The sequence below is a fragment of the Polypterus senegalus genome, chromosome 12 (assembly GCF_016835505.1).
Source record: "Polypterus senegalus isolate Bchr_013 chromosome 12, ASM1683550v1, whole genome shotgun sequence".
NCBI lineage: Eukaryota > Metazoa > Chordata > Cladistia > Polypteriformes > Polypteridae > Polypterus > Polypterus senegalus.
In genome coordinates, this window is record NC_053165.1 from 129449770 (window position 1) to 129474174 (window position 24405).

Here is a 24405-nt window from a genome sequence, read left to right on the forward strand (position 1 = left end):
TTGGTACCCTGCCATAAGCACTTCTGGAGTTTCTGCTGACATTATTAATATCTGGTGTCGTATGGGTAGAACTTCTAATGTATACCTCTTTATAGACATTGAACTGGAAAGGGACAGATTGTGTTTTTTTTCCTTCCCTGTATGTTTGTGAGGCTACAATTATATCACCTTTAGTGGTCTGGGGAACCTCAAACCCTGCAATAGGGCTGCTATGATGGTAATGTCCTCTGATGGTCAATAAGGGTATTGCTTCCCAGATTAACTTCATGGTAAATTGAAATTATGTGTACATAAAATTACCTAAACTTACTTGGTGAAGACTCTATGATAATTTGTCATAATATGCAAAACCATGAATTATGAGGGAATACTTTCTTTTTAACATCACTGCATAATATGTTCATATATGGTTTTCATTTTTTTCTCAATGTAGAAACATTTCATCAAAGCATCTTTAATATTATTTCATAGATATTAGAGTAAATTATGACCTATTTGATCTACCAAATCTGAAGCTGGCTTCTTATTTGTAGCTAGCCACTAACTTACTCAGATCATTAAAAAGTCAAAGCTTCCAAATGTTTATTGAACTGTTTATGCTTTTCTACAATACTAATAAAAAAACACACACTTAAGTTTTGCCCAGGGCAGATGTAGTACTGATATTCATTATATACATATAACCAATTACAGAACCTGTGGGAACTTTTAAAGGATTAAATTACATTGAAATACTTTACTTTCCATGAATTTTAACGAGACATACACTAATATTAAGCTTTGCCAAATAACTCTAGTACATTAATAATTTATTGCTTGAAAATAATAAAAATATTTTTTGTATATTTCTTGTGATGGACTAGTGTCTTGTCCAGGGGTGATTCTTGCATAATATTTAGGGATGCACCAGTTCCTCTTTTTGATAGCCAGTACCTATACTGAGGACTTCATTACCATTACACAGCAGTTCAATAAGAAGTACTGATACAAGTAGTGTTATTAAAAATAATGATTCTAGATTTCCAAGAAAATTGCATAATGACATCTTGTCCACTAAGGCAATGCATCAAATTTTAAAATTAATTAGCAGTAACAGAGCATTAGTTTTGGTTTTAATAAAGCGAGGGCCAATTTCCTCATATGTAATAACAACTGATAAGGAATTTTGTAGTCTAGGATAGTAAAAATTGGATTTTAAGAAGAATGATTTCATCATACACCATTTTTTTTTTAAATGTAGTGTGCATGTTTTATATTTGCATATTGTTATTTACATTTTCTTTCCAGTAATTGAAAATAATGTAATACTTAGTCCGTGCAATCAAAATTTAATATCCAAACATATCAATGTCATTTGAACTGGTTGACACTAAGATTTTCTGGACACTTTCATTTACAACAGCTCTTCATAGCTGATTTTAAAGTTTCTTAACAAATTTTTATCAGGTACTATACCTGATGTTTGCTATTATGAGATTGGGGTTTTATTTATATTTAGACTATCATTCAGACTTTTTCAATTAATTACTTGTGTAAGTCACCCTAATTCAGGGGGTGTTCATAAGAAATATAAAATTTACTTAATGAGGAGATGGCATGTTGGTGCAGTGGTAGTACTGTCTTGCAATTAAGGAAACCAGGGTTCATGTCCTGGGTCCTCCCTGTGTGAAGTTTCCATGTTCTCTCCTTATCTGCGTGGGTTTCCTCCCTCAGTCCAAAGATATGCAGGTTAGGAGAATTGGCCCTAGTGTATGGTTGGGGTATGTGTGTTCGCCCTGCAATGGGTTTGCTCCTGCCTTGTACCCTATGATAGCTGGGATAGGCTCTAGCAGACCTCCACAACCCTGTTCAGGACTAAGTGGGTTTGAAAATTACCGACGGACTTCATGAGGTCCTTAAAAAGGTACTTAAAACAAGAATGTTACTTCACATACAGTATTTGAAATATTAAAATTTGTTTCTTTTTGAATGTTAAACAATCTAAAAATTCTTGAATGCAATAGGAATTTGTTGTTTTTTCACCCTCTGAGAGAGGTTCTCAGATGGCTAGTAAAGAATCCGAAATCAAAAAAAGGTTATATTCATAAGCATTGACCTTGAAACAGTCTAAAAGGGTGTTCACATGCTTATATTTGAAATTTGGCATTTTTAATCATCTGGGAGTCACTCTTAGAGGGCTAAGGAAATTTAAATATCAAAAATATTACATTCATTATTAGTAACCTTGAAATGGCATAAACACTCTACATGCCTATATGAACAATCCCCATTTTTTTCAATGGTTTGTGAAAAGGAGTAATTTTGCCCCTTCGTATCCCGCTATGGGGGTGAACTCCAGGAGCAGGTTGATGTGGCATGCACAGCTTCAAGTCCTTCTGATTATTTTTTTTTTTTTGCTCGAGACACCTATTGATTTACTCTGTCATAACAGTGTCATTTCCTGCACAAAATATTACCTGAAGTGAGGGGTTTTTGGGTATAGTGAGCCAAAAATCAGGGGAGCCATTTTAAGTCCATGTACTCATACCCAATGTACACATCATTTTTTCTCATACCAACTAGTCGGGAGGTACCAGATAAAAGAAAACTAAAGTGATTGCAAAGCATCTCTTCTTTCCCATTCATTAGTTCAATTGATTAATTTTAGCAGTGAAGTAGTCAAAAGCCAAACCTTTTAACTAATAAGAATAAACAGGAAAAGGAAAAATGCCATTATATCTTGATGACATTTACTGTTGAAAAACAGGCCATGGGTAGCTTGACTGTCTCCCTTTGCAGGCTGATAATGAAATTTTGCATTCTCTGCACACACAAACTGGCAACAGAAATTCATGAAGTAAACACTTTGTAGTTTCTGTCAACATCCCACTGTTCACATACAGTATAAAGTTCATCACAGCTCAGTAACGGATAGTGTTTTAGTTGTACTTTTTTAGTAGGAATTTATGTACCTTAAGTAGGGTTTTGGAAGTCACTATAGCCTTTTAAGTGCTACAGTTACATGGCTGCACTTTTTTTGGTTCTAGTTACAATCCTGCCATATTACTTATAGACCATTAAGCAAACAAGCTAAACAGCATGACGATAAAGTATTAAATTATTTGATTCTACTGGACAGAATTTAATGATGTCCTTTTTAAGCTTGTTGCATATTAGAATGCACACTACTTTTGCAATCTCTTATGCTTATTGCCCTTCCATAAAAATGGTTTCTTAGCTGCAACATATGTACAGAGTATAAGATCTCTTCCTATAGTTGAAGGGTGTAATTGGTGCCAGGTGACTCTACACCTCACTGGAATTTCCTTCTCCTTCTTAAGAAGGTGACCTTCTAAGTACTATTCACCAGATGCAGTGAGCTTTTTGGATCTTCCATCTTGTGTTTTGTTTTTAGCTTAAACAGTTTCTGTTTTTTGAACATGACTTCTTGAATATTCATTTGGATGTGCTGTTGTTCCCTGACTATGGCCTTAAATTCAATACTACTTTATTTATCCCCAGGGGGAAATCTGACAAATATACTTGTTAAATGAAAGATGAAGTTTTATATCTGTAAAAATGCATTTGCTTTGTTATATCCATAGTACTTGTGGTTATCTTCCATGCAGCCTACTACACTGGCACACTTGGTTCCACTAATCACTACCTTATTAACTTAAAGCAAGGCCTCGAATTACAGTGATCCCAGGTTACAGCAATTCCATAGATAATAATGAGTACATAAAGATCACATTTTTTTCTTTCAACAGAACTTAATTTTCATCTAGTGACTTGTGTATATATGTGTGTGTGTTTTTCCCTTTTTCTTTTTGTACAGTTGAAGAAAATAGTTTTGACATGGCAAACAACCTCTGAGACATCACCATTTTCAATCATGTTATTGTTCCATATACATGTCACAGAATCTAATGGGGAGCTCCTAAAGTAAGCTCAGTCATAGGTAAGCAGCTTGACTGGCAGCTGGCTGTTTATCTGACCAATTTAAAAACCTGCACTTGTAATTTTTAGGAAGGGAGTGTAGCTGCAGGAAGAGAAAATCACAGTCTTAGTGATTCTTTAGTAAAGCCTGCATGTTTCCCTGAATGCTAGATCAGTAACTGTTTGTTTAGCTGAACAGAGACAGAACCTGCTGCTTCAAATTCTAAGCATCCTAAGTACACCTCACAGCTGGGCTGTCTCAGGAATCTGCTGTCAGTAGTTAGTTAGTTAGTGTCTTTTTGCGCCATTATTATGCCTTTTACAACTTTGAGGGTTTTTTTTTTGCCATTATCAACAACTGTAGGAGCTTTAATCATAAAGTCAAATATTGTACATGGTTCAGTTTACATTAAATGATTTGCATTTGTGCTTTTATTTTTATTAATAGTACAGTCATATTCCCTCACTGTTGTTTGTTTTTACTTATACAGAAAAATGTTTTAAACTTATTAAAGTCTTACTTATTATTGCCATTTTTTCCAGTAGCTTTTATTTTCAGCCTATGTTCTGACTTATAAAAAGAAATTGGGTTACGAACATTGACAGAAAAAGAACCCCTTAGTAACCCAAAGGCTGTCTTTATATGGAATTACTTTTGTGCCAACTTACGATTTCAGAAAGGGCAAAAAATGTCTTTTTACTTTTTATTATAGCCTTGTTTATTTCTATTTTTTCTAATGTTATGTGTTGTTTAATGAGCTTATGAACACTTTTCTGTCCATATAATAAGGGTTTGAAATTTGTTTTTTAAATGGTCTATTAATTTTTTCAGTACATTGTAGGTAGATTATGTCAAAATTTAACCCACTGTCCTCTAAATTTGGACTTGGCTATATTAACATTTAATGCTTTTGAATTAAGCATGGTTAGAATTACCCTGCTACTTGTATTTATAGTTACCTCCCATTACAAGAACTTTTACACATCAACCATTTCAAGTAAAAAATAAAGCAATTAATTAATGACAACTACTGCATGTATGTTAAAGGTTGTTTCTTTTTAAAAAAAAATACAGTAAATGTTGTTGTAAAATCAACCTGTGATGAGAAAGCCAAAATGTCATAGCACAGACTTGAGAGGGCTGTCAATGTTAAGAGGTGACATGTAAAATACCCCTCATATTCAACACTTACTAACCCTAAATGCTGCAATGCCTTTGCCTGTGACACCTTTTAATTTTGTCACAACTTATTACTTTGAATGTGGTATGTTTTTGCCCTGCTTTGCACACTCTTCCTGTCCGTGCTGTCACCCTCAGAATTTTATATTTGCCATCACCCTTAGCATTTTGTGCATGCTACCTGGGTTCCAAGTTTGGCATGAGCACTGTCTAAATATAATTTGTAAATTTCCATATTTTTCATAGAAGAACTCCAATTTGTCCCACACACATAAGACATCAACATTAAGCTAATTGGCTGTTATTAAATTAGTAAATCAGAATGTGTGAGTATACTGGCATTGTTTGTCAGGATTCTACCTTGCACTCCATTTTTTCCAAGAATAGCTCTGTTCCAATATCCACATAATGGATAAATCGGTTTTGGATGCAATTATAGAATAATTAATGTCTCTTGAGTTATTCATTTCACATTGTATAATGGGTTGACACAGTTCTTTTTTTCTGTACTTGTGTTTTATTAATGTGCACTTGGCATTGTTTAGTAAAGAGACCTTTTGCAGTGTCATTTCATCTAGTAGGCATTATAACAGTGACCACTTTTCTTCATGCATTCCAAGGAAACCTGTTGATGTGGAACTGAGTAAACCAATCTGATTGAGTTTGTTCCTAGGACTGTTTTCAACAAATCCCCAAGCCAAATAATCTAAACACAAGATTTACAGTACATAACTTGTGATGTTTAGTAAAGTATGGTTTGCACATACACTTTAACCTCTCAGTTAATAGATAATAATTTTAAGAACAAAGAATTGGTGAAAACAAAATGCTGTAGGTATATACGGTTGATTTTCAGAATTACTTGTGAGGTTCCTTTTATAGTCCAATTGTTATGAGTATCATCAGAGTTTCATTTGATAGATTTTCTAATTTGCAGCAGTTGGACATAAGTGTAAAGATGGGAAACTAATCATGTGGAGCACTTTTTTAGTTTCCATATATATCTATAGGTACGTACAGCTAACACAAATGACACGAATTATAAATCTTGCATGTGTATTCCCAATGTGTGTATAGGATCATTACTGTTTTTATGTGCTATCGGAGTATTCGTAGCTCAGAGTTATGACATTTCACTTTTACATTTCAGTGCATTCATGTGAAGTTTTAGTCACTATTGAGTTGTACTTATTTTTTTTTAAATCTGCTGTCACATCCCCCACCAGCGGACAGTTTTCTCAGCTCAAGTCTGTTTACCTATGTGTCAGTTGCTTGGATTTCTATAGAGTGAGAAGTCCAGCAAAATCACACCTTTTATAAATACTATCGTTATTTGGAACACATGCATTTCATGTGTGTTCCGTGTCTACAATGATCTACGATCTAAACACATCGTTAAAATAAAAACATTTTTTATGTTTTAGTAATAACTGACAAAATGTAGACATGAAGTGTATAATGTATACTCAGTAAAAAAAGAAACGTCCTCTGACTTTCAACTGTTTTTACTTTCAGTAAACTTAATGTGTAAATATTTGTATGAACACTAAAAGAGTCCACACCATAAGACATAAACTAAAAATGTTTCACAATGTGTCCCTGAATGAAGGGAGGCTCAAAATCAAAAGTACCAGTCAGTATCTGGTGTGGCCACCAGCTGCTTGAAGTACTGCAGTGCATCTCCTCCTCATGGACTGGACCAGATTTGTCAGTTCTTGCTGTGAGATGTTACCCCACTCTTCCACCAAGGCACCTGCAAGTTTCTGGACATTTCTGGGGGGAATGGCCCAAGCCCTCACCCTGCGATCCAACAGGTCCCAGACGTGCTCAATTCCTTCGACGATAAACACGAATCCGTCCCTCACCCCTGGTGAGACAAAACCGTGACTCATCAGTGAAGAGCACTTTTTGCCACTCCTGTCTGGTCCAGCGAAGGTGGGTTTGTGCCCATAGGCGGCAATGTTGCTGGTGATGTCTGGTAAGGACCTGCCTCTCTCAGCCTATTGCGGACAGTCTGAGCACTGATGGAGGGATTGTGTGTTCCTGGTGTGACTCGGGCAGTTGTTGTGGCCATCCTGTACCTGTCACGCAGGTGTGATATTCGGATGTACCGATCCTGTGCAGGTGTTGTTACACGTGGTCTTCCACTGCGAGGATGATCAGCTGTCCTTCCTGTCTCCCTGTAGCGCTGTCTTAGGCGTCTCACAGTGCGTACATGGCAATTTATTGCCCTAGCCACATCAGCAGTCCTCATGCCTCCCTGCAGCATGCCTAATGCACGTTCACACAGATGAGCAGGGACCCTGGGCATCTTTCTTTGGGTGTTTTTCACAGTCGGTAGACAAGTCTCTTTAGTGTCCTGCGTTTTTAGAACTGTGACCTTAAATGCCTACTTTCTGTAAGCTGTTAAGGTCTTAATGACCATTCCACAGGTGCATGTTAATTAATTGATTATGGGATTATTGTTAATTGAACATGCATTGAAAACATTGTTTAAACCCTTTACAATGAAGATCTGTAAAGTTATTTGGATTTTTAAAACATTATTGTTGAAATACACAGTCCTGAAAAAGGGGCGTTTCTTTTTTTGCTGAGTGTATATATACATTTCATATCTACATTTTTTTCAATTATTACTAAAACATGAAAAATGTTTCTGTGTTAACTACGTTTTACATAGATTGTTGTTGACATGTATTCCAAATGACGATGTACAATTTTACCCTATAAAGCTCTAGCGCTTCATTCGGAAGATAAACACTGAGCACTGAGAAACTTCTTTGCGAAATGAACTCCAGCGGTGGGTGGGGGGGATGGGATACCAGCCTGCTTGCTGCTTATTGGCACATTTACAGGACAAAAGACACTGACAGAGAGGTGGGAATGGATTTAAGGTGGGCCGGATTTACGAGATTTATCGTACGCTCTGGTAATTCTAGTGTTAAGCATTACTCCATTAAAGCACTTTGAGCTACATCATTTGTATGAAAATGTGCTATATAAATAAATGTTGTTGTTGTAAATAATTGACATGAAAATGTCAATGAACAAAATTAGAATGTATACATTTCAAAATAAATCAAGCAACCTTTAAAGATCACTTTTTATTTTTTATTAAACCTACTGTATTCTGAAACCCCTCATGAAAAACAAAATTCAAGCATAGATTTATAATGCAATTATAACAATTAATATTGATAAGTGGCAATTCTTTGTTAATTTAGCAATCAATGTATGTTTTATACAATTTGCTTCTTTGTCATGGTTCTTCTTTTATAAACAAACTTTGTATTTGGACTACAGTAATCCCTCCTCGATCGCGGGGGTTGTGTTCCAGAACCCCCAGCGATAGGTGAATATCCGCGAAGTAGAAACCATATGTTTGTATGGTTATTTTTATATATTTTAAGCTCTTAGAAACTCTCCCACACGGTTTATAAATATTCTCTGCAGTTATACAGTAAACCCTCGTTTATAGCGGTTGATCCGCTCCAGACAGATAAATGAATTTCCATGAAGCAGGATTCTTTATTTATAAATCTAATATTTTTGCAGTTAGAGCATTTATAACCTGTTTACGACCTTCTAAATACATTTTTTAACATTATTAGAGCCCTCTAGACATGAAATAACACCCTTTAGTCAAAAGTTTAAACTGTGCTCCATGACAAGACAGAGATGACAGTTCTTTCTCACAATTAAAAGAATGCAAACATATCTTCCTCTTCAAGGTGCGCATCAGGAACGGAGAATGTCAGAGAGAGAGAGTAAAGTAAACAATCAAAAATCAATAGGGCTGTTGCGCTTTTAATTATGCAAGCACCGTGATAAAGCGGCGCATTGAAGGGATCAATGTGAAGGTAGCCTTTCAGCTTTTTTTTACAGGCGTGTCCGTATCTTCCAAGCAAACAGCCACTGTGCAAACAGCCCCTCTGCTCACACTTACTCCGTCAGGAGCAGATAATGGGGCCAATCATACGCCTCCATGATGGTATTGCATGATGGATAAGTATCTGCCTGTATTTCTCAGCGAGAGTGAGAGAGACAGAGAAAAGCCAACAATGAAAAATCAATACGGGCTGTTGGAGCTTTTAAGTGTGTGAAGCAGCGCGCGGGAAGCATATTGTATATCATTGAGGAGTTTTATTTAATATGTAATACGTGCTCTGATTGGGTAGCTTCTCAGCCATCCGCCAATAGCGTCCCTTGCATGAAATCAACTGGGCAAACAAACTGAGGAAGCATGTAACATAAATTGAAAGACCCATTGTCCGCAGAAATCTGTGATATATATTTAGATATGCTTACATTTAAAATCCGCGATGGAGTGAAGCTGCGAAAGTCGAAGCGCGATATAGCGAGGGATTACTGTATTTTTATTTGTACTTAATATCTGCCCATATATCCAATACCTAGCACATTCTCTTCCATAAAGTGTACCTGGTTGGGGAGATGGGGTTGGAGAACATCCAAACTGTGCCTCCAAATGTCTCAACTGGCTACTCTCAATTTGAAGAACCAACTGTTCTTTAAGGTCTCCCGTTACTGCTCATTTCTCAACTATATCATGGTGAGAAGGTGCAGGCGCACTTACCTTATTTTTAGTCAGTTGTATAGACAATGTTATTCTTTCAGTCCGTATTCTACACATGTGGCCATAATTGAACATGGGAATGTAGACTGACCATTAAATTATCAGCTTAGTTCTAAAATTTAGCTAGTGTTTCTCCATTAGGGTTTGGTACAACATCTGCAAAACTCCCGCGACTGCAACCTTGGTGTTCATTATAGGTGTATTCATTACTCCTTGTTTCACTTGGAGCAACAATTGATAATCGTGTAAGCTTCAGTCCATGATGAGTGTTTCACAAAAGTACAGATCACCACATCTGAACATGAAAGCTTGCTTTGTTCGTCTTATAAGATTGGGAATATATCAAATACTTAGAAGGTAATTGTGTTTGAAGAGTAGGTAAACTGCATATTTTTTACTACCGCCTGGCCCCTCACTGCAGTATTAACATTCTTTCTGTCGTTTTTCACTACCGTCATAGTATTTTTTTTTTTTTGGGTTAATCAATTAAACTTATTAGCTCTGTTGATTTATACAGCTCTGTAAAGAAATGTGTACAACAGTGATTTGTTGATGCTGTGTGTAGGCAGTATATTCCTTCCTATGAAATATATGATGGAGGCCCCCCTCTTCCATACCTCTAACATATTTTTTTGACAAAAAGATGGACAGTCTGTTTTATCCTTAAAAGTCTAAGCAGACACCACTTCATTTATTAACAGTTTGGACTCCTCCTTAAATATAAATTTTACTGAATTATCAGACACAGTTCTTATTTTAAATCTTTTATTATTTACATACAATATAATAGTGATAAAATGTGGAATGTCAAAAGTTTATAAAACCCTTTAAAAATAATTGATATAGATTACTGTGTATGACTGCAGTTCTCTGTTGTCATGGTTCTATGTGTATTGGTGTTTATGTGAAAAAGATGATTACACCAAGAACAAAATCTTAACAACTATGTTGTCTGGCAGTAAAATTCAAGTTCAAGATTTTTCACAAATATTGAAGGACTCATTTGTATTATAAATGACAGAATTTAGATGCAAGTCAATTAATTTAGTTTAGTATAATTCCAAAAACACGAGTCTCAACATGATAAAACAGAAACTATTGATTTTCTTGTTATTTAAATTGGTCTATGGTTCTATAGTTCTCCTAGTTAATTCTTATACATTAAAATGTGCAGATCAGATGTTAAGTTTTCTTAGTGACCACTAGATGACACTAAAGAGCCATAAAGTATCCTTTGACAATTAAACTTGTATTGATTACTGCAGTGAAACAGTCGATTTAAAGAACATAATAAGGGGACATTTTCACATCAATTTTATTACTGGTTTATTATATTTGAAATACATAAAATACATATCTGTATATAGCATTAAAAAAACACTGTATACTGAGACCATTTTCAAATCTAATAGTAAGGTAATCTACCAAGATGTTTGTGTAGCTTCTATGAAAAGGTCCATCTGCTTGTAACAAAAAGGTAATTTTTTTTCCTCTTACTGCTGCTGTTGTGGTCTAAGAATGTATGAAGTATTTGTATGAATAGACAGTTATTTTAAGACCGTAATATAAGCATTCTACAAATATATGTAATAGAATTATTATACTTTTTTGAAATAATGTGTTATGTTTGTTTATAATATAGAAATTTTTTTTTTTTTTTTTGCCCATTCAGGCTTCCATTCAGCGTTCAAACAGTCATGATAAAGTGAGGAAGATTGTTGCAGAAGAAGGTCGCACTGCGAGGAATCTGATTGCCTGGAGTGTGCCCTTGGAAACTAAAGAGGATGATGGTTCGTAATCTTTGTACTCTTATGATTTTTTTTTTTTTTAATTTCCCCCATTATTTTTGATCTGTAAACTTTAGAAATTGGGAATTTACTGGTTCATTTTTTATAAAATTAATTAATTATGCTTATGTGGATTAATAGTTAATCATTGATGATTAGCAAATTAGCAAAGTGCTTCCTTCTGAGAGTATTTAAAAGTTTTGTTATTAGGATGTGTTATTCTTAGTGTTAAAACTATTAACAAAAATGGTTCTCTTTTATCAACAGTAGCGTAAAGGCAACTATAAAGGTCTATAAGCTAGTGTAGTAATATGTGTTGAACACTTCTACTACTGCTAGTACTATAACAGATTGTTAGACAACTGTTATTTTTATTTATATTTAGAAAAATATTGCCCTTTTTAGATTTTCTATAAACATCTTTTCCGTTTGGGCGATGTTTTTCATCTGACATAAATATTATTTCAACTGTAAGCATCATAGATGAATATTAGTTTAATATAAACAGACTAGCTGTCCCCTGTGGCTCCGACTGTGTAGTAGTGAATCAGGACAAACTTTAAAAATTTAATGAATAAATGGGTATTGATAGGTAAGCGGAGGCAAGGTATGCTCCAAAATGTGGCCAGAGGTAGACTGATTCGAATGGATGTTGGTGCGTGAGTGAGGAGGGCCCTGCCTGCTTCCCACTCCTCTTGGCCTGTAGCCTCTGTCTTGGATTAGAGCGAATATATCGCTCATGCAAGCGAACTATGATACTTGGTGCAATGAGAGAAGTCGCAAAATCAAAGAAATGTTCAAGCAAATTATAGGAAAAAAAAATCTAAATCCGTGAAGTAGTTTGCTTGTGAAAAGCGGACAGACATGCAGACAGACAGACAGATGTTGGAAAGAGACAGATGCATTTATACAAATGACTGATTCTCATGAGTGTGCTTGAATCTTGGATTTTAATAGTTTATTTGAAGGTTTTTGTTACTGTAATTAAATTATTTTTGTTGCATTATTGAATCTGCTTAATTCAGTTCAGGTTTAGGGGACTAAGACTTTCCCAGCAGTACTTGGTGAAAGTCACTGTAACAGCCAACTTGGTACAACTCTGTTATAATATGATGATGACATTCATTGCTTTTACTGCTGTAACAGTATTGAAAGACAATGGCTCACACTGATGCCACTTGTTGTTGTTATTAATTTGTTACACAAGTAGATAATGTATATTTCAAACAACTTTCTAATTCATGTTCTTTTGCTCTTGCCAACGGATGAATGTGCCTCAGTAAAAATATTCATGACTTGATAGAAGATCTTTGTAACAGCAATATCTGCTCATTTACAGCTGGGTAAGACTATGTACCTACGTGTCACCTTTTTATTTATAGATTGGTTGTTTTGGAAAATTCTGATGACTAATGATTATTTAATTTATTTTTAAGCTCATTTTTCTTTATTTGCCTGACTTCACTTAAGCAAGAAAAACTCCTTAGCATGAAAAAATATTTTAAAATGTAGTTTCTGAAAATCACAATTGTTCATGCTACATAATGGGTGCTGGAGAGGTGTATATGAACAGTTTTCTCAGGTTTCATTTTCTTTTAAAAGAGTAAGCTTTCAACTTTACATTAAGCTATGTAAAATCTGCTTTCAAGCCCTAATGACTCTGTAAAACAGAAAAAAACGAACTGTGAAACTTGTTCTTTAAACTAAATTGGCTCCAAAATAACAAAACTAAGAATGTAAGTTAGGATGTTACTACTGTAAGAAAATATTTGATATCTGTAACAGGGGTGATGCTGCGCTGAGAAGTCATATTGTATGAAATGACAAAGGCATTGTGAATGGAAGAAAAGGAACAACAATGAAAAGCTTCTTTGTATTGATGTCAAGACTTATGGCATACCCATGCAGCAGTATGGCTAGCCAATGCCCGCTTTTGAGCATCAGTGTGGCTAGAGCTACTGTGACTGAATGGGTAACTGCACATCCAGTACCTCCCTTTTGACCAGGATGGTTTCTTTCAGTTTCAATTTTTTTTTTTTTTTTTTGAGAAAATTAAATGATCTTGTTACACATTTTTTCTAGATTTTGTGATGGCGTTTAAAAAGTTGCTTCAGCATGTTTCTTGGTAGCAAGATTTCTAAATCTTTCACATGTGGAGAATGTAAATGGTCATACTTATCCTGCTATAGAATTTCACCAGATTGTAAGTCAATGCTTGTGCAGAAAATGGAAAAAAAAGCAGAGGAATATGACAGAACCTTAAACTACAAGTCACAATTCAAGTGAATGAATGTTCAAATTTGGTTATGGGAGAATAGCAGTGTGGTTACACAGTACTATATGGTCTATGTCAATGTCAAAATCATGCTATAGCACATTAGTGACTGTATGGGAAAGATTAACATATTGAGTTTGATACAGGTTTAAATGGACAGCCTGAATGTCATTTGGAAATTTGTGGGTTTGCTGCAAAAGCAATTGTGAAGGGACTGTGACTCTACTATTTTAAATATGAGAGGCTGTGAACAAGACATTGCAAGTGGATCATTCAGGGCTAGGTTTTCGTGTTTCAGACTGCAGAGCAACACAATTTATATTGATTTTTGTACTAGTTATTTAGATATATTCCAGACAGAAGAAGAGAACGGCATACGACCCTGAGGTGCTACAGGTAATGTTCATTTCTCACTGCTTTTTTTTTCAGCATAGTTGGCTGGAAAGTAATTCTGTTGCAGAGAGGACATTAGAAATAAGGTGTAGTGTATAATAATATTTCAGAAATACGACGAAAAAGAAACTTAAAGCACAGAAAAAGACCATGGCTCACATCTAATAGCTGAAGTTTTTTCACTATTAATAGCTAAGAAACTTTCTCTGTTTATGAAGGATTCACAGACTGATACGGAAATGCTACCTTTCCTGCGTGAGAGTATGAAATACATGATTTGGTGTCTAATGTAGAGATTTATGAAATCACTGATCTTGAAATTAGCACCTACTATGGTACTGCTAATGAAAATAACTCTGAAAATTTTTTTTTTTTTAAATTTAAATTAGCAGACTGCAGGTGATTGATTCAGATTGAACTATAGAAATATGTTGTCTATGGTTCCAGATGGAGAATGCCAATCTGAAAAAGATTCTACCTGTACCTCTACCCAATACAAAATATGATGACATAACAAACTTTGAGAAGTGTAAAGTGGTATACTGTATAATAAATATTCTTGTACTCAGCTGGTTGCATTGTGATCACTACCATCAGAGGAACTATCTTGCACCATATCAGAAAAACGGCTCTAAAGGAAGGCAAAGGTGAAGATCTGGAGTGAGGACGAATGAAAGGTGGAAATAATTAAAAACTGACCTGCTTCTGTTACTTTTGAAGTTTTTAAAGAACTTTTCAGTTGCCTTTTAAGTTGAAAAAGCTATCACATCTCATGGCAAGGTACAGCGAGTTTAGGTATTGTGGCATTTTGGGTATTGTGGAGAACAAGCCTAACCGTTCAGATGCTATTTAATGCTGCACGGGTTACATCTGATATGATCAGACAGCGTGGTCTGGAGACTTATGAGAATAAGATGTACTTAAAAAGCAAGTACAGCACAAATAAAGCTTAAATGTGTGATCCAGACTTTGAAATGCAGTCTGAATTCTTCCACGTTGCCAACTAGGAGGGGGTTGCATCTTCCTAGTGATGCCTATTTTTAAACTTTGCAACATGAATGAACACTGGTGTCTTCAACCAGGCAACTCTGGATCTAATGCCTTGTTGCTTTTGTGAACATGGCAAGCTTTTAACGTGCCTTTAAACATAAACTTGTGGTTACTTCAGGACAAATCTTATCATCTTATGGATACCTACAAGGGTATTAATGACAGCAGCAGCTCTTCATCATCCAGTCCAGACGTTGTGTGTTTGGGGCAGGTGGTGTGTGTTTGTTTGTTTGTTTGTTTGTTTACTTGTTTATTATAATATATAATTTTTTTCATCCTTCTCTCAAGCTTCATTAAAGATTCCACTTGTTTACTCCGAGACGACATAAAGGACTTTTTTTTTTTTTTTGATCTCCACGGGAGTACAGTATCTCTGCTGCAGCTGCCAATAGGAAGGCTGCTTGCATCATAAAGGGGATGGGGGGGAAGCCCTCGGGAGCTCCATTCCCAGAAGAGTCGAAACCGTTGGAGAGCCAATGAGGTCAGGTCTGTGGGGGATCGGAACTGGTGTGGTGCTGAGGCGTCGCCCGCTGCACGGCAGCACTCGGGTCCCAATTTGAGGTGGACCATACGGGTAGGAGCATGGAACGTCTTGTCTATCCGGCAAGATGATCATCTTCCTCTGCTGTCGGAGGAGCTGCATATACTACGCATTTCAGTGGCGGCACACTCTGAGGTGCACAGACCGGGGACTGGCCAGATCTGTGTAGGAGGATACACCTTTATTGGTCTGGTCGCTCTAACGGCTGTCATACTCGGGAGTAGCTGTTGCTGTAGTGGATTGGCTTGTTCCAATGGTGTCCGATGTCACTCTTTTCAACGAGCGTATTATGAGACTTAAATTACAGCACTCCCTGGGAACTTGTCTGTTGTCTGTGTATGCTCCGACCGCGGTGAGTGATTGTCTCGATGAGGGAGACATTTTATTTGCAGCTTCGCTCGGTGGTTGATGGGTGCCCATGAGGTGACACTCCTCTGGTCATGGGTTACTTTAATGCAGCCACTAGCACTGACAGGGCTGGCTATGAGGACTGTCTCGGTCCCCATGGGTCTGATAACTGTGGTGAAAATGGCTCCATGTTCCTTGACTTTGTAAAAGGTCAGGGGCTGTGAATCACTGGATCCTGGTTCCAGCGCCCAGAATCGCATTGTTGGACTTGGTACTCCAATACTGGTGTTGCGGTGAAGGAGATCGATCACATCCTCGTGGGCAGACACTGGAGGCTCTTGCAAAACTGAAGGGTCTACAGAAGTGCCCAGCTTATGAATTCTGACCACAGACTTAATAATAATAATTCTTTACATTTATATAGCGCTTTTCTCACTACTCAAAGCGCTCGGCAATTGCAGGTGAAGGCCCTATTGGCATTTACGGAATTCGAACCGGCAACCTTCCGATTGCCAGTGCAGATCCCTAGCCAGACTTGTTGTCGCTACTCTTAGGATCCAGCTTAAGTCCAGTAGGTTACCACCTACTAGGAAAATTAGCCTGGACTTGTCCAGACTCCATGACCAGGCTGTTTCTAATGGGTTTGCATGCAGTTTGTGTGAGGAACTTGCAGATTTGGGTGCAACTGCTGATCCTAATGTGATGTGGGAGACCTTCCGTGACAAGACCCTGAAGGTTGTGTTGGTGTTTTATCTCACAGGGCACCCTGGATATCATTTAGAGGAGTCACAGCGCATGCCTCAATGTCAACTCTGGTTTGTACCGGGAACTGAGAAGGACGGCTGCAAGGGCTCTGAGGCGTCTGTTAGAGGAATCTGTGAGCAAGTGACACACCATCTGTGGTGTAGTGACCAACGTCCTGCTTATAGAAGAATCAAAGCATTACACACATCTTAATCTGTTCCTCGGAGAGTTCCAGTCAGGGCAGCTGATGGAACGGTCCTTATGGATGACACTGCAGTTGTGACCCGCTGGGCTGGCTACTTTGAGCAGTTGTTGAAAGCTGATCCTCCGGCTGGGACGTTGGATATCTCTGGGTCCATGGTCCTTGAGCCTGATCCTCCAATTAGCTGTGAACCACACAATCTCCCTGAGATTGCACAGGTGGTGAACCATCTGAGGGCAGGAAATGCTGCAGGGATCCATGGTATCCAGGGTGAACTTCTCCAGGTAGGTGGTAAGGGAAGAGTGATCACCTGGATTGCAGCAACTACAGGTGGATAGCACTGCTCTTGGTGCCGGGTAAGGTCCTTGCTAGGGTTGTCCTCATTAGGATCCGTGATCACTTGCTCACCTACCAGCGACCGGAACAGTCTGGTTTTACGCCTAAGAATTCTACCATTGACCGCATCCTGGCATTGAGGGTTCTCCGTGGAGTGCCAATGTGAATATTGGCAGAGTTTCTTTGCAGCCTTTGATTTTTGTAAAGCGTTTGACTCAGTTGATCGAGCTGCCCTGTGGGACATCCTGAGGATTCGCAGGATCCCCTTGTGGTTGCTGGATATAATGGCCAGTCTGTACACTGGTACTGTGAGTGTTGTGCAGAGTAGAGGCAGAACCTCTGCGTTTTTCCGAGTTGATTCTGGGGCTCATCAGGGGTGTGTTCTTGCTCCTACTGTGTTCAATGCTTGTATGGACTGGGTGTTGGGCAAGGTCGTAGGGTCCAGCGGCTGTGGGGCATCTGTTGGTGAAGAAAGATTCACGGATCTTTACTTTGCTGATGATGCTGTGATCTTCACGGAGTCAATGGAGGCTCTGATCGGGGCACTCAAGAGACTTTGCATGAGTCGGAGTGTCTGGGCTTGCGAGTGTCCTGGATTAAAACCAAGATCCAGGCCTTTAATGACCTTTTGGTCACAGCTATCAGCAGTGTGTCTGTTTGCGGAGAGAGTGTCAACCTTGTTGAGATGTTTACTTACATTGGCAGTGACATTCATGTCTCTGGTGACTCTTCCTATGAAGTCTGTAGACGGACTGGGAGAGCATGGGGGGTCATGAGGTCACTGGAAAGGGTTGTGTGGCACTCCTGATATCTCTGCAAAATGACGAAGGTCCAAGTCTTTAGAGTCCTGGTGCTTCCTGTCTTGCTATATGGTTCCGTAGAGTCCATAGTTCCATAGATTCCCTGCCATATAGCGGTGCCCTGGATTCTCGCAGGGCACCCTGGGATATGGAGTTTGGCATCACAGCCATGCTGGGTGCTGCGAGTGCCGCCAGGGTACGCTGTGGGAGGATGGTAGGAGACAAAGTTCTCACCTAGCCCGAAAGTACTGGTAGATCATGAGTACAAAAGCCCCAAGGTACTTCTGGGCTGAATACAAACTTGAATTCTCCATCTAGCGTCTTGGGGGAAGCAGTGTCCCAAAGTAGCTGCCTTTCGCCATCCTTCCAGTCCCTGGGTGTCCCAGCCGGTTGAGCTGCCAGACGTTTGTTACACTGTGCTGTGAAAATGTTTTGTCTAAACATCTGCATTTATTGCAGATACCTTGAATTACAGACACATGTACGAAATAGTGCATAGCAAAATGGATCACAGAGACATGGAGCCTATACTGGCAGCATCAGTCACATGTTGTGAAACAATTCTGGACAGAGCATCAGTGTTTCTCGGGACTCACTCCTGCACACCCCAACACTCAAACAGTGGACAGTTTTAGAATTGCCAGTAAACCCAACATGCATGACTTTTAGATGCAAGGTGAAAATTGCAATACCTGGGGGGAAAAAATGGTGGATTCTTGAGGGCGCAGGGCTCAAACAGAAAGCTGTTTGATATTTTAATTGCTCATTACTTAACATGTTTAATTAATGGAAACATATATTGGCAATGGTAGACATGTCTTTCTTAAAGTTGCTGATCTACATTTTCTTAAATAATTTTACTGATTTTTGTAGTTTTTTCCTCCCTGCAAATTGCTTTATTTCTCTTGATTTCTTGATCATATTGCATGTGGCCTTGTCACAAAGTTTCAGTTTGAATTCTGATCCAGACTTTGACTGTCACCCAATTACATTTACTTAAAGTGCCATTAGCTTCTACCAATAGATACTTGTTTGGATGTTATTTTATATACAGCTAATCAAGCTCAAGTTTAGCTATTCATTATTACAGTGCATTTGCGGAAATGTAAACATTGCTGTAACCACAACTGATTACACATTACAGAAAAACTGTATATTACCCTCCTATAATTAGCGGTGGATAAACAAGTCTTGAGTTAGATAAGTTACTTTATACTCATTTCAATTTGGTCATCTTATCTGGGTTTAAAGGTGCCAGATTTACTTTTTTTTTTTTGTGTGTTTAATCACACCAGAAGTGTTTCACTTATAGATTTCATCATTATAATCAAATAATGCAGAAGTGGAATAAAGAGTGAATTACTGAGTTAATACCTTGGTGAAGTGAATATATAAACCTGTGATATATCTATTTCATTTACTGTTTCATTTAGTATCATGGTATGCTAGATCTTCTTTAGTAGATCCTTGCTTGTTATATTTCCTAAGAGAAGGGGCCTTGGTTATACTGCTGTTGGTTAATCAGATACTGTATATATATTTTATTGAGACTAATATTAGTAGTTGACTGGAGTGCCTTACTGTTGAATATGCTATACTGTATTCAATTAACCATCAGTAAACCATTCCTGCCATACATCAGTTCTTGCATTTTCAATGACGGACATTAAATTTTGATGATGGTCTTTGCAGAACACAATTCTATAGGAAACTGTATTGTTTTGAATGGGAACAGGTAATGTGTAGGAATAGTGGAACTTTTTGGGTATAAATATAATTTCACCTTGTAGTACATTCTTTAGAAATAGTAGCATCAATCAGATTTGAATGTAACGTTTTGATCTGTAATCTTGTACCATTACAACTATTTGGGGGTCTAGATCTTTAATATAACTAGGGGGCTGTGCCCCCTGCTTGCCTCGCTCACCCACCACCTCGCCTCCTTTTCTCGGCAGCCAGTGCTACTTGCCAGCCACTTTGCGTCTCTTCCGCTTGCGTTGTGAAGAGGGGGGGCGGAATGAAGGAGACCCAGTTGCTCCTCCGAAACACCCTCTTAAACTGTGATACAATGGGAAACAAGTACAGCGATCAGCTGCTGGCTTGCTGCTGCCGTGCCGTGTGATTTGCACACACTACTCTTTCTTCTTCGCTTAGTTGTTGACTTGTCATCTAGAAAGTATTTATAAGAGCTGAGAGCATAGGACGTGTGTCTAATAAAAGCCTTTACATGACTGAGAGGTTAGATGTTTGTGATCTTATTTAAAAGTGGTTGTAAGTAGAGCGTGTCTTAAAAGAATCTCATGTTAAAAAGTCCCCGCAAGAATGTCCGGGGACAACAAAAATCTCATCTTTTAATTCTTGTGGATAAGCCTCTTCATTGGGAAGAAACGCTACTTTTCCCTGATGACAACCCATATTAGACGATCTACAAGCCTCTGACTTAAAGTTTAAATTCACACAATATATTTGATCTCTTTTCGCTGTTCCATTATTTTACTAAGTAATAATTTTCCTTTGCTTGCGCTAATGTGAGACTTTCGAATTTTTGTACTTCCATTATCTTTAACCTGCTCTGCATGTGCATCGCGCCGTTTTTTAATTCTTTATGACATTCTACTTTGTCATCTTCTCTTTTATTTCTGGCCCTTTTGTGTCTTGGCACAAAGTCTTGTGTCGCGGGATGTGAAAGTAACTTCAAGAAAATCACGTATTATATCCCAAGATTTTTTTTTTATAATAGAGAGATATACAAATATATATTATATCTTGTTTAGTAATGAAGAAGGTAAAAACTTAAGGTTTTTGGCATGATCCACAAGCTTATGTTTGATTTTTGACTATAATATTGCCCAATGGCAGGACAGAATTTTGCCACCAGTACTATTTACTTGCTTTAGATGTGCACTAATAACAGAAATACAAAGCTACTACTTTACCAGGTGGCTTATTTAACTTTGATATGGTGAGCGATATGTACTTAATTAGTATATTTTGAATTTGGATTTTTTTTTTTTTTACTTTATGTAAAAAGTACTACGATATCTTTGCTTCACTTAGGCCAAGGCTTTTATTGTTTAACTGACTTTGTGATTTGTGTTTTTAATTAATAGATTTGTACATTGATCTTATAAGTTGACTGTAGGAGCCATTAAAGTAATTAAGGCAACAAGGAAACTGGATACAATTTAAAATGCAACAGCTTTTCTTGGGCTTAAATGAGACAGGCCTAGAATGAAGGACGAAAAATTCACGAAGTAACAAGAGCTGGCACCTTGCTATTCGCCATGTTATATCAAGAACAGCTGTGGCTTGATTTGATGTTACTCAGTTTTGAATACCTGATCAGTTTTACTTGCATTGTGGCACCACATTTGGCTTTAACTGTTGGAATTTGTTTTTATGAGAGTTTGGGATATCAGAGAATGCAATTGTATTATTTTCTTCATATATAGTTTCTAAACAATTTGATTTTCAACTAATTTTATGCTTTATATTTTCTGTGTTGCCATCTTGGGGCTCTGTTGCCAGGACACGATTGCCCATTGCTGGAGGTTCAGGCCTAGAGACCGCAGCATTTAAAAAAAAAAAGTAAAGCCTGCACGCCACCTAATGTCCAAGATTGTGCCTTACATCCATTCTAAAACTTGTATTTACACCCTAGGAAATTCTGATTTAGAGCATTTTAACTCTGTTTTGATTTTGACTTTTGGTTTTGATGATCATTTTCTTAATTTCCCAGTTTTAATTTTTCTTTACTGTTTATCAACATTTAACTCCTGGTCCATCCATTTAACTGCTCACTGGCCTGCCTTTCTACACTCTTGGCAGTCACAATCAAATGATTAATCTTGCCTTAACTTTCTTATTGTGTTTGTATATTTGTTTGTCTTATTTTCTGGTTTATTTAATGTGTTGTAGATGCATTTTTAATTGCATTACTATCACTTTAATTTCAGTGTGCTTGTCCTGGTGAAGGTAACAGTGGCAACACCCTAAGCTGGAGAGACAAAGCCACCCTATCCTCATCAATGATTTCCAACCCCTCACTGGAAGTGATAGACGTTCCAAGGTCATTTGTCTAGATACTGTATAATCTCTCCAGTATATATTGGGTTTTCTGCCATTTGGCTGTGTTGGTAAACGTGCCAGGGGAGGCACCAAGGGACATCTAAATTCCATGCCCAGATACACAATGGCTTTTGCTTTCATCACTACTGTGGTTTTTGGCCTGCCAGTATCTGTCAGTCACATCTGGGAACCCTCCTTCTAATACTGCATGGAAGGCCTGTCTTTCTAATTCACAAATTCTTTTACCACTGGTAGAGAATTCAGAGGTGAATGTTTTGCAATCTATAGATAGTACATTCTCTGCATTACATGCCACAACCACTTACAGAGGCTTAATAGGAATTTTCATGACTTGAATATAGTCAAGAACAAAGTGAAATGGTTATTAAGGAGAACAAGAGTTTTTAGGACACTAAGTCTCTTATCGCACCAATCACAGCAGTAGGTAATAAAAACAAATCAACCAGGTAATCTTCTATACTAATAAAAGGCAAAGCCCACACTCATTCACTCATCACTAATTCTCCAACTTCCCGTGTAGGTAGAAGGCTGAAATTTGGCAGGCTTATTCCTTACAGCTTACTTACAAAAGTTAAGCAGGTTTCATTTCGAAATTCTACACATAACGATCATAATGGTCGACAACGTCCGCTATGTTGAACTTTCTTATTTATGGACCCATCTTCACGAAATTTGGTAGGCGGCTTCCCTGTGCTAACCAAAACCGATGTACGTACTTATTTTGGTGGTATGATGCCACTGTCAGCCGCCATATTGAACTTTCCAACGTCACTAATTCTCCAACTTCCCGTGTAGGTAGAAGGCTGAAATTTGGCAGGCTCATTCCTTACAGTTTACTTACAAAAGTTGGGCAGGTTTCATTTCGAAATTCTACGCATAATGGTCATAACTGGAACCTATTTTTGTCCATATACTGTAATACACTGCAGCTCGATGGCTGTGGTTAGGGGCCATGAGCTGGCTGCTCAACGAATGTACGGCACTGACTGATCAGCTCCTGTGGGCTCGCAAATGGCACTGGGAAACGACTATAGCCGGTTGTGGTGGTTTAAGTGTTAAGAGGAACAAAACGGAAAACGCTAGAACACTCGGCTGGAGATGCATCACAGTCAATCGGCAGCAAGGAGAAATGAATAACACTGTAGCAGTCCGGTGCCCGTAAGGTTCGCACTGTCGAAGATGGTGGTTTATTTATTTTTATGGAGGATATTCCAGGGACGCACCCAGCCTTGGCCCGACCCGGATGCACTCACAAATGGAGACAAAAACAAAGCAAACCGGTAATCAAATAGCAAATAAAGAATGTAAAGAAAATAAATGAAATAAATGAAAACAACGATACCACCATGTTCCCCTTACGGTGAATACACATTAAATACAACAAAGCACAAACAAAACACAGTTAATCATTAAAAAATGCCAACAGACGAAATGTAATGATGAAAATAGATAGTCCAAAGATCCGCACGTTGAATGGGAATGTAAAAAGTTTCTGAAATGGTAAAGGTGGGTGGACGAGTTCAAGAGCACTCCTTTCTTCGCAGGATGGCCATGAATTCACATACAATCCTCATGTACAGTACACAGGCAGATGGCAGACAATCCAGACGCCAACCACGAAACGAATAAGTACTGATAACCCAACAGAAGGCAGGCAGACAGACAGGAACTTGAAACACAAATTACAAAAACTTTTTTTTTGCTTTTGGTCACCCGCCCCCTTCTTAAAAGCTGCTCTGACATCCTTTGACCACAACAGCCCCAGCACACTTGGCAGAAGACCAATCGGAGCCACTGCAGGGACTGCTGGGAGTTGCAGTTTCAAATTATATTTGCTACTTTCACCATCCCAAGCTGTGTTTTCCTCTACAGTTGCTTCCTGTTCTCTCTACAGTACAGTATCGCCACGAAAAAAGGCATAAAAATTATGGAAGATATTTGCGGTTTCCTCTAACAATTATTAGATAGGTTCTAAGGAAAAATCCATGAATGACTGAGGCTGTGAACTCTGAACTGCGACTTCGCGGGGGTCTACTGTACTACTATTTTAGAGTCTTAGCATTTTGGAGGCGAGCTCCCAAGATGCTCTGTACTGTTGCTGAGGAATGCCTTCCAAGAGGCACAATTTGTCAGGTTATGTTGGCTCCT

General features: G+C 37.9%; 1 protein-coding gene across 2 annotated transcripts in view; it reads left to right on the forward strand.

Moving 5' to 3' along the window:
* Positions 1–24405, forward strand: part of scaper (S-phase cyclin A-associated protein in the ER) — a 641491-nt gene that overhangs the window by 23246 nt on the left and 593840 nt on the right. For both annotated transcript variants that reach the window (XM_039773420.1, XM_039773421.1), the window contains exon 2: positions 11365–11482. In XM_039773420.1, coding sequence (XP_039629354.1) covers positions 11365–11482 — 118 coding nt within the window. The remainder of the gene's footprint in view (positions 1–11364; positions 11483–24405) is intronic.